The sequence below is a fragment of the Muscardinus avellanarius genome (assembly GCF_963383645.1).
Source record: "Muscardinus avellanarius genome assembly, chromosome: 16".
NCBI classification, from domain to species: Eukaryota; Metazoa; Chordata; class Mammalia; order Rodentia; family Gliridae; genus Muscardinus; species Muscardinus avellanarius.
In genome coordinates, this window is record NC_137802.1 from 67884489 (window position 1) to 67896988 (window position 12500).

General features: G+C 50.6%; 1 protein-coding gene across 1 annotated transcript in view; it reads left to right on the forward strand.

Moving 5' to 3' along the window:
- The window catches only part of GPR142 (G protein-coupled receptor 142), a gene marked incomplete at both ends in the record, with an annotated part of 14464 nt that overhangs the window by 1897 nt on the left and 67 nt on the right, over positions 1-12500 (forward strand). Inside the window, 6 exons of the mRNA XM_080714118.1 lie at positions 672-824; positions 2299-3116; positions 4851-4909; positions 5110-5165; positions 11962-12101; positions 12202-12500. The exon at positions 12202-12500 is cut by the window's right edge and continues 67 nt beyond it. Coding sequence (XP_080570244.1) covers positions 672-824; positions 2299-3116; positions 4851-4909; positions 5110-5165; positions 11962-12101; positions 12202-12500 — 1525 coding nt within the window. The remainder of the gene's footprint in view (positions 1-671; positions 825-2298; positions 3117-4850; positions 4910-5109; positions 5166-11961; positions 12102-12201) is intronic.

A 12500-nucleotide genomic window follows, 5' to 3' on the forward strand; every position in this document is an offset into this window, starting at 1 on the left:
GAGGTAGTGGGGTCTATCCCCTGTGCAAGGAAAAAAAAACTTGGGGATAGTGGTGCACATGTGTAATCCCAGTACTTGGGAGGCTGAGAGAGGGGGATTATGGTTCGCAGCCAGCCTCAGCTACTTAGTGAGGCCCTTTGCAACTTAGTGAAACCGTTTCAAAAGAAGAATAAAAAATAGGGCTAGGAATGTAGCTCAGAGGTAGAAAGCTCCTGGGTCAATCCCTAGCACCAGAAAAAAAAAAAAAAAAACCCCAAAAAGTGAATATACCTTGGAGGTAGAAGGGCCCTGGGTTCCACCCCCAGTGCAATAAATAAATTAAAAAGTAAATAAATACAAGATCCAGGCATGGTGGTGCACACTTGTAATCCCAGCATTTGGGAGGCTGAGACAGGAGGATGGAGGTTCGTGGTCAGCCTCAGCTACTTAGTGAGGCCCTTTGTAACTCAGTGAGACCCTGTTTCAAAAGAAAGAATAAAAAAATAGGGCAGGGGGTGTAGCTCGGAGGTAGAATGCCCCTGGGATCCATTCCCTGTACCGCAAAATAATAATAATAAAAAATAATAATAAATAGAAGAGGAAGAAGAATTCTCAGGGTGGGGCTGCAGCTCCTGCTGAGCCAGGGAAGAAGGCCAAGAAGTACTATAACCCTGCCATTCCACCCTTCCCAGCCCCGGCGCCGACCCTGCTGCCCGCGGGCAACTGCAGTGGGCGGGGCCAGGAGCTGGTGGTCCACTGGCCAGAGGCCCCGGAGCGGTCACCATGCGTGGTCGGCGTCATCCCTGTCATCTACTACAGCGTGCTGCTGAGCCTGGGACTGCCCGGTGAGTGGGGTACAGGAGGCTGAGCAGGCTCAGACCCAGGGTCAGATGTCACCGGGGTGCAAAGCATGGTGGGAGGAACAGTGAGGGGCTAGAACTCGGGGGTGCTTGAAGCCAAGCCCAGGGTTTTGCCAGAGCAGCAGCCCCTTCCATTGCAATGCAAACGGCTCTGAATTCATCACAGCGCAGAGCCCCCCCCTTCCTAAGCGACCTGCAGAGAGGGAGCAGCCGGGTGTGGTGGTGCTTGTCTGTAATCTCAGTACTTGGGAGGCTGAGACAGGAGGATGGATAGTTCAAGGCCAGCTCAGGAACTTAGGGAGAGTTTATTTCAAAATAAACCTTAAGCCAGGCGGGGTGGCGCACGCTTGTAATCCCAGCATTTGGGAGGCTGAGACAGGAGGATCGTGGTTCACAGACAGGCTCAGCTACTTAGTGAGGCCCTCTGCAACTCAGTGAGACCAGGTTTCAAAATAAAGAATAAAAAATAGGGCTGGGGGTGTCTCTTGGAGGTAGAATGCTGCTGGGTTCTATCCCTAGTGCCATAAACAAACAAACAAACAAACGAACCTTAAAAGAGACTGGGGGTGTAGCTCAAAGGTAGAATGCCCTTGGGTTCAATCCCCAGTATCAAAAAAACAAAACAAAAGCACAGCCTGCCTGCTTGGGGTGAGTCCGGTGGACACAAGGATATAGGAAAGGTCTGCCTGAGGTCTTCCTGAGCCTGTAAGCAAGCCCACGCTCCTGTACAGGGGAACCTCTGCTCTAGACCACACAGAATGCCTGCAAAGGGCCTGGGGTTGAGCTGGACTAGTGGCCCGTGCCTGTCATCCCACTACTTGGGAGGCTGAGAGGGGAGGATTGCAAGTTCGAGGACAGCCTCAGCAAGTAGTGAAATTCATCAACCTAATGAGACCTTGTTTCTAAGTAAAAATAAAATAGGCCTGGGGATGTAGCTTGGAGGTAGAATGCCTCTGGGTTCAATCCCTAGTAACACACACACACACACACACACACACACACACTAAAAGGATTGGGGGTATATAGATTTTGAACTATACAAGAAAACAAACAGATCTGGGAGAAGAAGCCGGTCTTGGCAGGTGGGAGAAACCTAAACTATCTTGGAAAGCAAAGTGTGAGCATCCTTTCTTTCTTTCTCCCTCCCTCCCTCCCTCCCTCCCTTCCTTCCTTCCTTCCCTCCTTCCTCATTTTTTGTGTATGGTGCTGGGAATTGAACCCGGGGCATTCTACCTCTGAGCAACCCCCACTCCACCCCTATTTTTTATCCTTTATTTTGAAACAGGGTCTCCCTAAGTTGCAGAGGGCCTCCCTAAGCGGTGGAGGCTGGCCTAGAACCCACAATCCTCCTGTCTCAGCCTCTCAAGTCCTGGGATGACAAGCGTGCGCCACCGCGCCCGGCTATGAGCATCCTTTCTAACACCTCTGACCTCTCCCTCCGCGACCTCGCTGGCCTCAGTCAACCTCCTGACCGCAGTGGCCCTGGCTCGCCTTGTCACCAAGACCAGGAAGTCCTCCTACTACTACCTGCTGGCGCTCACGGCCTCAGACGTGGCCACCCAGGTGGTCATCGTGTTTGTGGGCTTCCTCCTGCAGGGCGCCGTGCTGGCCCGCCAGGTGCCTCAGGCTGTGGTGCGCACGGCTCACATTTTAGAGTTCGCTGCCAACCACGCCTCAGTTTGGATCGCCGTCCTGTTCACAGTTGACCGCTACAATGCCCTGTGCCGCCCCCTGTGCCATCGGGCTACCTCGTCCCCAGGCCGGACCTGCCGGGCCATCACCGCTGTCCTTGGCGCCGCCCTGTTGACAGGCATTCCCTTCTACTGGTGGCTGGACGTGTGGAGAGACACGGCCCCCCGCAGCACGCTGGACGAGGTCCTCAAGTGGGCCCACTGCCTCATGGTCTTCTTTGTCCCCTGCACCGTGTTCCTGGTCACCAACTCGGCCGTCATCCTCCAGCTGAGGAGAAGGGAGCAGGGTGGGCCACGGCCCTGGGCGGGGAAGAGCACAGCCATCCTCTTGGGGGTCACCTTGCTATTTGCCCTCCTTTGGGCACCCCGGATCACTGTCATGCTCTACCACCTGTACGTGGCCCCCGTCCACCGGGACTGGAGGGTCCACCTGGCCCTGGATGTGGCCAACATGGCGGCCATGCTCAACACAGCCGTCAACTTCGGCCTCTACTGCTTCGTCAGCAAAACCTTCCGGGCCACCGTCCAACAGATCATCTGCGATGTCCATCTGCCCTGCACCCTGAGATCATGGTCGGAGGGCAGGGTAGGGGAGCCTGTACTGAAGACCTGTGAACCCCCACAAGGGGCAGGATTGTAGAGGAGGGGCCCAGCCAGACCTTGAGGGGGGAGGGCTCAAGGCCACAGGAACTGGAAATTTTGTAGTTGGGCCCAACAAAACTTCATTCTCACGTGTGGTGGTGTATGCCTGTTATTCTAGTACTTAGGAGGCCCAAATAGGAGGGTTGCAGGTTTGAAGTCAGTCTCGGCAACTTAGCAAGCCCCTTAGCAACTTAATGTGACCCTGTTTCAAAATTAAAAGGCTGAGAGGTAGAATGCCCTTAGATTCAATCCCCAGTACCAGAAAAAAAAAAAACCCTTCATTTGCAATCTGGGGAGGAGGAGAAGCTCATTGCTCAGGGGCAGCTTCCAGGTAGAGAGGAGGACAACAGAGTCAGCTCTTAGGTAAGCTTCATTTACAACTCCCATTCCCTATGAAAGGAAAGGATACTGCCGGGCACAGGCGGGTGGCATCAGCTGCTGTGGATATTGCTTTGGAGGGGCATTTCACCTGGCACCTGATGACTGCTAATGTTGGTTGAAAGAATGAATGGAATGATGGATGGACGGATGCATGGATGGATGCATGGACGGATGCATGGATGGATAGATGCATGGACGGATGCATGGATGGATGCATGGACAGATGGGTGGGTGGATGCATGCATGGATGCAAGGATGGATGCATGGACAGATGCATGGATGGATGGATGGGTGGATGGATGGATGCATGCATGGATGGACGCATGGATTGATGCATGGACAGATGGGTAGATGGATGAATGGATAGATGGATGGATGGATGGATACATGGATGGATGCATGGATGGATGGGTGGATAAATAGATGCATGCATGTATGCATGCATGTATACATGGACAGATGCAGGGATGGATGGACCAATGGATAGATGGATAGATGGATGCATGGATGGATGGCTAGATGGCTGGATATCATCTCTGGCCCAGCCCCTTTCCTGGGGCGTGTCTTTCATTCCCTGAAGGAATGGCCTCATACTTCCAGTGGCCATGCTGGGGTTTGAAAAGGAAAATAATCTGCAGGACTCGAGGCCTCTCCTTGGCTGGGGGAACCATATCTGATTGGCTGAGTAGTGGAAGAGGGCTATTTGGAGAACAAAAGTCCTGTTTAAGCCAGAAGGAAGTGGTCTAAAAGCAGATTAGAGCTGGGCATGGGGGCACATGCCTGTCATCTCAGTACTTGGGAGGCTGAGACAAGAGGATCACAGATTGGATGCCAGCCTCAGCAACTTAGTAAGACCCTTATCAATTTATCAAGACCCTATTTTAAAATAAAAAGGGCTGGTTGTGTGGCTTGGAGGTAGAATGCACTGGGTTCAATCACCAGTACCAAAAAAGTAAATAAAATGGATTGGGTGCTCCCAGACCTTCTTAGCTGTCCTGGGAGACACAACCCCTGGGGTCCTAAGCACCCTGGCTTGGTTCTGCATTATTCTGTGCCGAGGGCAGAACAGGTTCAGGGGGCCAGAGTTTTAGTTATACTGAGAAAGGATGTGACCTGGGCCCTGGGCTCCAGAGCACTGGAGGGGAGAGTCTGGTTGAGAGTAACCAGGAGTCTCTGTGCTCCACTGAGCCTCAGAGGCTGCTTCTCTGGAGGAAGGTCTTTCCCCTCACTGCAGGGAGGAAGAAGGCAGCTGGCTGATGGGGCTGGGAGGGCCTCCCCAGGCCCCTCTCTCCTCTAGGCTGCAGACTGGGAGACAGACAGGCAGCAGATGGAACTCCCACCTGCTCCAGGCCTTGGGTAAACACATTAGTGCTGAGCTGGGGCCCCTTCCTGCTTCCCGGGTCAGGCTTTGCTGACCTTCTCCCTGAATAGAAGGCTGGGGCCCAGCTCCCACCACCCCCATTAGTGGGCGACACTGGCCAAGGAGCCCCACACAGCTGGTGCAGAGCAAAGGCTGGTTTTCCCCTCCTCCCTTTCCTCCCTACTTCTCCCCACAGCAGTGACAGACAGACTCGGACAGGGAGTTTCAGCCATGACCAGAAAGAGAATGCAGGTACCCAGGCCCCAGCCACAACTCTCCACTCTGAGAGGCTCCATCCACAAAGCAGACTCCCCCCCTCCACCAGGCCACAGACACACCCGGGGCCACACGTGCCCTGCAGAGAAGAGGCCTGGGGACTGGGGGCTGGGGACACAGGGATTGAACCCAGGGTCATTCTACTTCCAAGCTACATACCCAGCCTTTTTTTTTTTTGCGGGTCTGGGGATGGAACCCAGGGGCATTTGACCTCTGAACTACACCCCCTGCCCTATTTTTTTTATTCTTTATTTTGAAACAGGGTCTCATTAAGTTGCAGAGAGCCTCACTAAGTAGCTGAGTATATATAATAGGTCTGGTAGCGTAGCCCGGATGTTGAAGGGTTTCCAGGAACCCCAGTACCACCATAAATAAAAAAATAAATTTAATTAAATAAAGACTAAAATAGAGCTTGGGGTATAGCTCGGAGATAGAATATCCCTGGGTTCAATCCTCAGTTCCGCAAAAAAAAAAAAAAAAAAAAAAAAAAAAATGCTAAGTTGTTGAGACCGGTCTCGACCCTGCAATCCCCATCTGGCTTGTGACCTGTCCTGGGGTGGGGGTGAAGGGATGAGCCACGGTTCCCACTGAACGCTGCCCATCCCTAAGTCGATCCAACTCTATCCTTAACCCTTTGTTTACATTTGGGGATGGTTATTTGTCAAGGGTTTCTTTCTTTCTTTTTCTTTTTTCTTTTTTTCTTTTTCTTTTCTTTTTTTTCAGTACTGGGCATGGAATCCAGGGGCATTCTACCTCTAAGCTACACATTCTATCTCTAAGCTAAGACCCTATATGGTTCAATTCCTAGGATTACAAAAAGGAGGAGGAGGGATAAGAGGAGGAGGCGAAAGCGGAGGTGGAGAAAAACTTCATAGAATCCAAAAAACAAGCTGGGTGTGGTGGTTCATGCCTGAAATCCCAGCATCTGCAAGGCTGAGACCAGAGAATGGCAGACTGGATACCAGCATCCTCAATTAGCAACACCCTGTTTTCAGCATAAAACATGAAAAGGGCTGGGGTGTAGCTCCGAGGTAGGATGCCTCTGGGATCAATCCTCAGTATCAAAAAAAAAAAAAAAAAAAAAAGGCAAAGAATCCAGAAAACTTCTCAGCCAACTTCCAAACCAGCAAAAATCACTGATAGGCTTGAAAAAAAAAATGAGTGACCCCGTTGGGCGTGGTGGTGCACACTTATAATCCCTATGTTCTGGAGGCTGAGACAGGAGGATCGTGGTTCGCGGACAGCCTCAGCTACTTAGTAAGATCCTTTGTAACTCAGTAAGACCCTGTTACAAAATAAAGAATAAAAAATAGAACTGGGGTGTAGCTCAGAGGTAGAATGCCCCTGGGTTCCATCCTCAGTATCAGAAAACAAACAAACAAACAAACAAACAAAATTGAGAGGACGTCACTAAGTAGCTGAGGCTGACTGCAAACCTGTGATTCTCCTGTCTCAGCCTCCCAAGTACTGAGATTACAAAGTGTGCTAACAAGCCCGGCTTTAACAGCCACGTCTAAACTCAGTGACCTCTTTAAAGGTCCCATCATAGCAGGGCGTGGTGGCACATGCTTGTAATCCTGATACTTGGGAGGCTGAGACGGGAGGGTCATAGGTTTGCAGTCAGCCTCAGCAACTTAGTGAGGCTCTGCAATTTAGTGAGAACTGCTTCAAAATAAAAGAATAAAATAGGGCTGGGGGTATAGCTCAGAGGTTCCATCCCCAATACCCCCCCACACACACACACACAAAGTCCTGTCATCAAATATAGTCACATTTTGAGGTACTGGCCCTGGGCGTTAGATATGCAGCATATGATATGGGGGAGACACACAATTCAGCTCATAACAGTATGGTTACTTTATTTTATTTTATTATTTTATTTTATTTTTGCAGGTCTGAGGATGGAACCCAGGGGCATTTGACCTCTGAGCTACACCCCCTGCCCTATTTTTTATTCTTTATTTTGAAACAGGGTCTCACTGAGTTGCGGAGGGCCTCACTAAGTAGCCGAGGTTGTCCGTGAACTGCGATCCTTCTGTCTCAACCTCCAGAATGCTGGGATCATAAGCGTGCACCACCACAAAGTAGCTGAGGCTCAGCCTCCCAAATGCTGGGATTACAAGCTTGCGCCATGCCTGGCTCTTTTTGATTTTTGAAACACAGCCTCACTAAATATTGCCCAAGCTTGAGCTGGACATGAGACCCTGTTTCAAAATTAAGAATAAAAAACAGAGCTGGGCGTGGTGGCACATGCTTGTAATCCCAGCATTCGGGAGGCTGAGACCAGAGGATCGAGGTTTGCAAACAGCCTCAGCTATTTAGTGAGGTCCTCTGCAACTCAGTGAGACACTGTTTCAAAATAAAGAATAAAAAATTGGGCAGGGGGTGTAGCTCAGAGGTCAAATAACTCTGGGTTCCATCCCCAGACCCACACACAAAAAAATAAAAATAAAAATAAAAATAAAAATAAAAATAAAAATAAAAGAAAGCCAGGCGTGGTGGCACACGATTGTAATCCCCGTGCTTGGGAGGCTGAGACAGGAGGATTGCACAGGTTCGAAGCCAGCCTCAGCTACTTAGTGAGGCTCTCAGCAACTTAGTGAGACCCTGTTTCCAAGTAAAATATAAAATGGGTCTGGGAGTATAGCCGGAGGTAGAAAGCCTCTGGGTTCCACCTTCAGTACCACCAAAAAATAAATAAAAATAAAAATAAAAATAAAAGAATATAAAACAGGTAGCCGGGCGTGGCAGTACACGCTTGTAATCCCAGCATTTGGGAGGCTGAGACAGGAGGATCATGGGTTCCTGGAAAACCTCAGCTACTGAGGCCCTCTGCAACTTAATGAGACCTTTATTCAAAATAAAGAATAAAAACCAGGGCTGGGGTGAAGCTTGGAGGTAGAATGCCCCTGGATTCCATCCCCAGTACTGCAAAATAAATAAATAAATTGCCCAAGCTATCATTACTTTAAATTGAAATCTTAGTTTGGCAGTTAATCCAGTCTTTGATGAAACTAACTTTTCTCTAGCTTTATATGGAACGACCCTGCCTTTCTCTTCTCCCTGCCTGACATAAGAGAATTCAAAGCCAATCTTGTAATTTTAAACAGGATCTCTCCATTCTTCGCAGATGCCTGGGAGATTTTGAAGTTTTTGAAGTATGTATTGAACTTTATTGAGACATGTGAGGCCGGGCTTTCCATCAACACATTTCCTCAAGTCTAAGATATTTAAAATTCCACTTTGAGCCGGGCGTGGTGGCAGGCGCCTGTAATTCCAGTACTTGGGAGACCAGAGATCAGAGAATAGCCAGCTCCAGGACAACCTCAGTAAGTAGGGAGGCTCTCATCAACCTGACGAGAGACTCCATTTCAGATTTTTAAAAATAGGTCTTCCAGGCATGGTGACACACTCTTATAATCCCAGCATTCAGGAGGCTGAGACAGGAGGATCGTGGTTCATGGCCAACCTCAGCTATTCAGTGAGGCCCTTTGCAACTCAGTGAGACCCTGTTTCAAAAATAAAGAATAAAAAGTAGGGCTGGGGGTGGAGCTCAGAAGTAGAATGCCCCTGGGTTCCATCCCCAGTACCACCAAATAAATAAATAAATAGGTTTGAGAGAGTATAACTCAAAGATGCCTCTGGGTTCAATCCCCAGTGCCAAATAAATAAATACATAAATAAATTCTTCTTTGAAAGTATCTTTTCATTCAGAAAAGTTCTCCTCCTCCTCCTCCTCCTCCTCCTCCTCCTCCTCCTCCTCCTCCTCCTCCTCTTTCTTCTTCTCTCCTCCTCCTTCACCCTCCTCCTCCTCCTCCTTCCTTTCCTCTTCTTCCTCTTTTTCTTCTTCTTCCATCCTCCTCTCCTCCTCCTCCTTCCCCCCATCTTCCTCCTCTCTTCCTCCTTCTTCTTTTTCCTCTTCCTCCTCCTGCTTCTCCTTCTCCTCCTTCCTTCTCCTGAAGTGAACTCAGGGACATTCTAACCTCTGAGCTACACCCCCAGCCCTTTATATTTATATTTTTATTTTTGTGTGGCACTGGGCATGGAACCCAGGGGCTTTCTATCTCTTGGCTATACTCCTAGACCTATAGGGTTTTTTTGGAAACAGGGTCTCACTAAGTTGCTGAGAACTTCACTGAGTAGCTGAGGCTGGCATCGAGCCTGCCTGATCCTCCTGTCTCAGCCTCCCAAGCGCAGGGATTACAAATATGCGCCACCACGCCCAGCATTTTATTTTTAATTTTGAAACTGGGTCTCACTAGAGACCTGCTGAGGGACCTGTGATCCTCCTGTCTCAGCCTCCCAATACTGAGATTGCAGGTGTGCACCACCATGCCTGGCTCCTTTCTTTTTAGTTTTTTGAGAGATGTGGTACCGCTACCTCCCCTGGGCTGGCCTTCAACCCCTGGACTCCAGTGATTCTCCCGCGTCAGCCTCTGGAACAGGGGCTGGGCTCTTTCTGTTCTTAGTCATGGTGGACTTGCTGTCCCTTTATCACTACCGTTCTTATTTACTCTCAAGCTAGAGCTCCTGGCTCCTGTCTTTGCTATACCCCACATTTTTCATTGGATCTTCTCCTTCTCTTTCTCCTTCTCCTTTTTTTTTATACCAGGGATGGAGCCCAGGGGAATTTTCCCTCTGAGCTACACCCCAGCCCTATTTTTCATTCTTTATTTGGAAACAGGGTCTCACTAAGTTGCTGAGAGCCTCACTAAGTAGCTGTGGCTGGCTTCAAACCTGTGTGATCCTCCTGTCTCTGCCTCCCAAGCACTGGGATTACAAGCATGTGCCACCACACCCGGCTCCTATTTTATTCTTTATTTTTAAGCAGGGTCTTGCTAAGTTGCTGAGGCTAGCCTCAATCCTGCAATCCTCCTATCTCAACTTCCCAACTACTGAAATTACAGGTGTGCACCACTACAACTGGCCCACTTTTTTTCTTCAGTTTGTCTTAGTCTCTGTTCTGTTGTTATAACAAAATAATTAGACTGGAAATTTTGTAAAGAATATAGGTTGATTTGGCATATCGGGCTGGGGCCTGGGAAGCCCAAGCGCCATGTACCTGCATCTGGAGAAGGCCTCGCTCTGCCGTGATGCAGCGCAGGGTGTCCTGTGGCAGGATGGAGCAAGCACGCCAGCCCAGGCCTCTTCCTCATAACAGTCATGAATGTGCCGGCTGTGGTCGCACACACATCTGTAATCCCAGTACTTGAGAGGCTGAGACAGGAGGATCACAGGCTCAAGGATGGCCTCAGCAAGTAGTGAGACTCTTGTCAATTTAGAGAGACCCTGTTTTAAAAAAAATCCAGGTGTAGTGGTGCATGCTTGCAATCCCAGTACTTAGGAAGCTGAGACAGGAGGATTGCACATTCTTGGCCAGCCTCAGTTACTTAGTGAGGCCCTCCACAATTTAGCAAGACCGTTTCAAAATAAATAAAGCCGGGCATGGTGGTGCACGCTTATAATCTCAGTACTTGGGAAGCTGAGACAGGAGGATGGCAGGTTTGCAACCAGCTTCAGCTACTTAGTGAGGCCCTCTGCAACTTAGTGAGACCCTGTTTCAAAATAAAGAATAAAAAATAGGGCTGGGGGTATAGCTCAGAGGTAGAATGCCCCTGGGTTCCATCCCCAGTACCACAAAAAAAAGAAAAAAGAAAAAATGAAGGAAAGAAAGAAAGAAAGAAAGGAAGGAAGAAAAGAAAAGATGGCTGAGGGATTGGCTTAGAGATAGTATGCTCCTGAATTCAATCCCCAGTACAAAAATAAAATAAAATAAAAAGATAAAATCGGGCTGGGATATAGGTCAGAAGTAGAATGCCCTTGGGTTCAATCACAGAATAATAATAATAATAATAATAATAATAATAATAATAATAATTGATAATAAGTAACAAAGTCAAAGTCACCAATGCAAGCATCCTCATGACCCCCTCCAATCCTACTCACCTTCCAAGGCCCCACCTTCAAACACCACTCACTTCTGACTCTGGGACTGTTTCCAGCCCATGAACTTTGGGTGACACATTCAAACCACAGCATGGCTTCCAGGAGGGGGCAGGCTGGTTGGATAAAGGGGACGCCCAGCTGTGCACCTCCTGCTCCAGGAGCTCAACATGGCAGACACAGGTGTCCTCTGAGCCTGACAAGGTGACCGGGTCCCGCCTCTCTTCACACCCGGGCCTTCCAGTGACAGGGTGGGAAGTAGGAGGCACGTGGAAACCGGCAGACAGGCCTCTCAGAGATCTCACAGGATCTGCTCAGCACCCCTGGCCCGGGAGAGGGGTCCCCAGAGAGGGTTTCTGAGTTGGATATTGGGTCCCTTGGTTGGCCAGGCTCTCGATATGCTCGTAGGCACCACGGGGGAGGCTTTGGCATCGAGGTGTCTCAGAACTCCGTTATCCACCCTGGGCCATGCCCCTGCCTCCCACCTGAACTGTCTTCCACCCGGACCTAGATGAAGGGGCTCAAACTGCCCCCTGCGGCCCAACTCCAGAGTTTTGGCCAGCAGGGGGCGCTGCGGGGCTGGTTATAGGACCGATGAGGACAGCAAAGAGGGACGGCCTTTAAACCAGCTTTAAACCAGGGCCTGGGGTCCTGGCTGGAAAGGTCCAGCTGTCCCCTTGCCATCCCCCCACAGAAGCCACGTACCGCAGTGGGTTTGGCCAGCCCAGGGACCGCAGATCCCTGCAGCTTCCCAGACCTCTCCAGTGGTTTCCAGAGCCAGGCATGAAGGGCCCTTTCAGGGCCCCCTCTCCCTGCCCCACCATGGCAGGGTCCAGCCAGCACCTCCTGCTGGCCTTGACCTGCCTGGGCTCCCACTTGCCTCCCCTGGTCCAGTTCCACCAGGACCCCCTTTCCAGGCCAGTGGTTACTGCTCCGGGCAGCTGCCAAGGCACCCCACCCTTCAAGGGAGTTTGAGCCTTGGCAGTGGCCCCATCAGACAGGATGGAGGGGCAGGGGCAGGGGCCAGAGGGTGAGGAGGCTGCCAAAGCCCACGGTGCCTTGTGAGCAGAGACGGGAAGGGGACCTGGGGCTGCATCCTGTGTGTAACACCACTGTCCCCCAAGATGCCCTGGCCACTACTGAGGTCTCTTGCCACACAGCAGGGCGGCTGTTGCACCCCTGCCCAAGCCCCTCCCCAGCTGCGGCCTCCCCGACCCACCCGCAGCTGGAGGGGCCTGCGGAGCCTCCGGAGCGCCAGCAGGAGGAAGGTAACTCGGCTTCTAAGGAGCCTAGAAACAAGGCCACCCCGAGAGTGGGCCACTCCGGCCTTCTCTTGGAGGGAGAACTGTGTCTCTTTCAGTTCTCGCT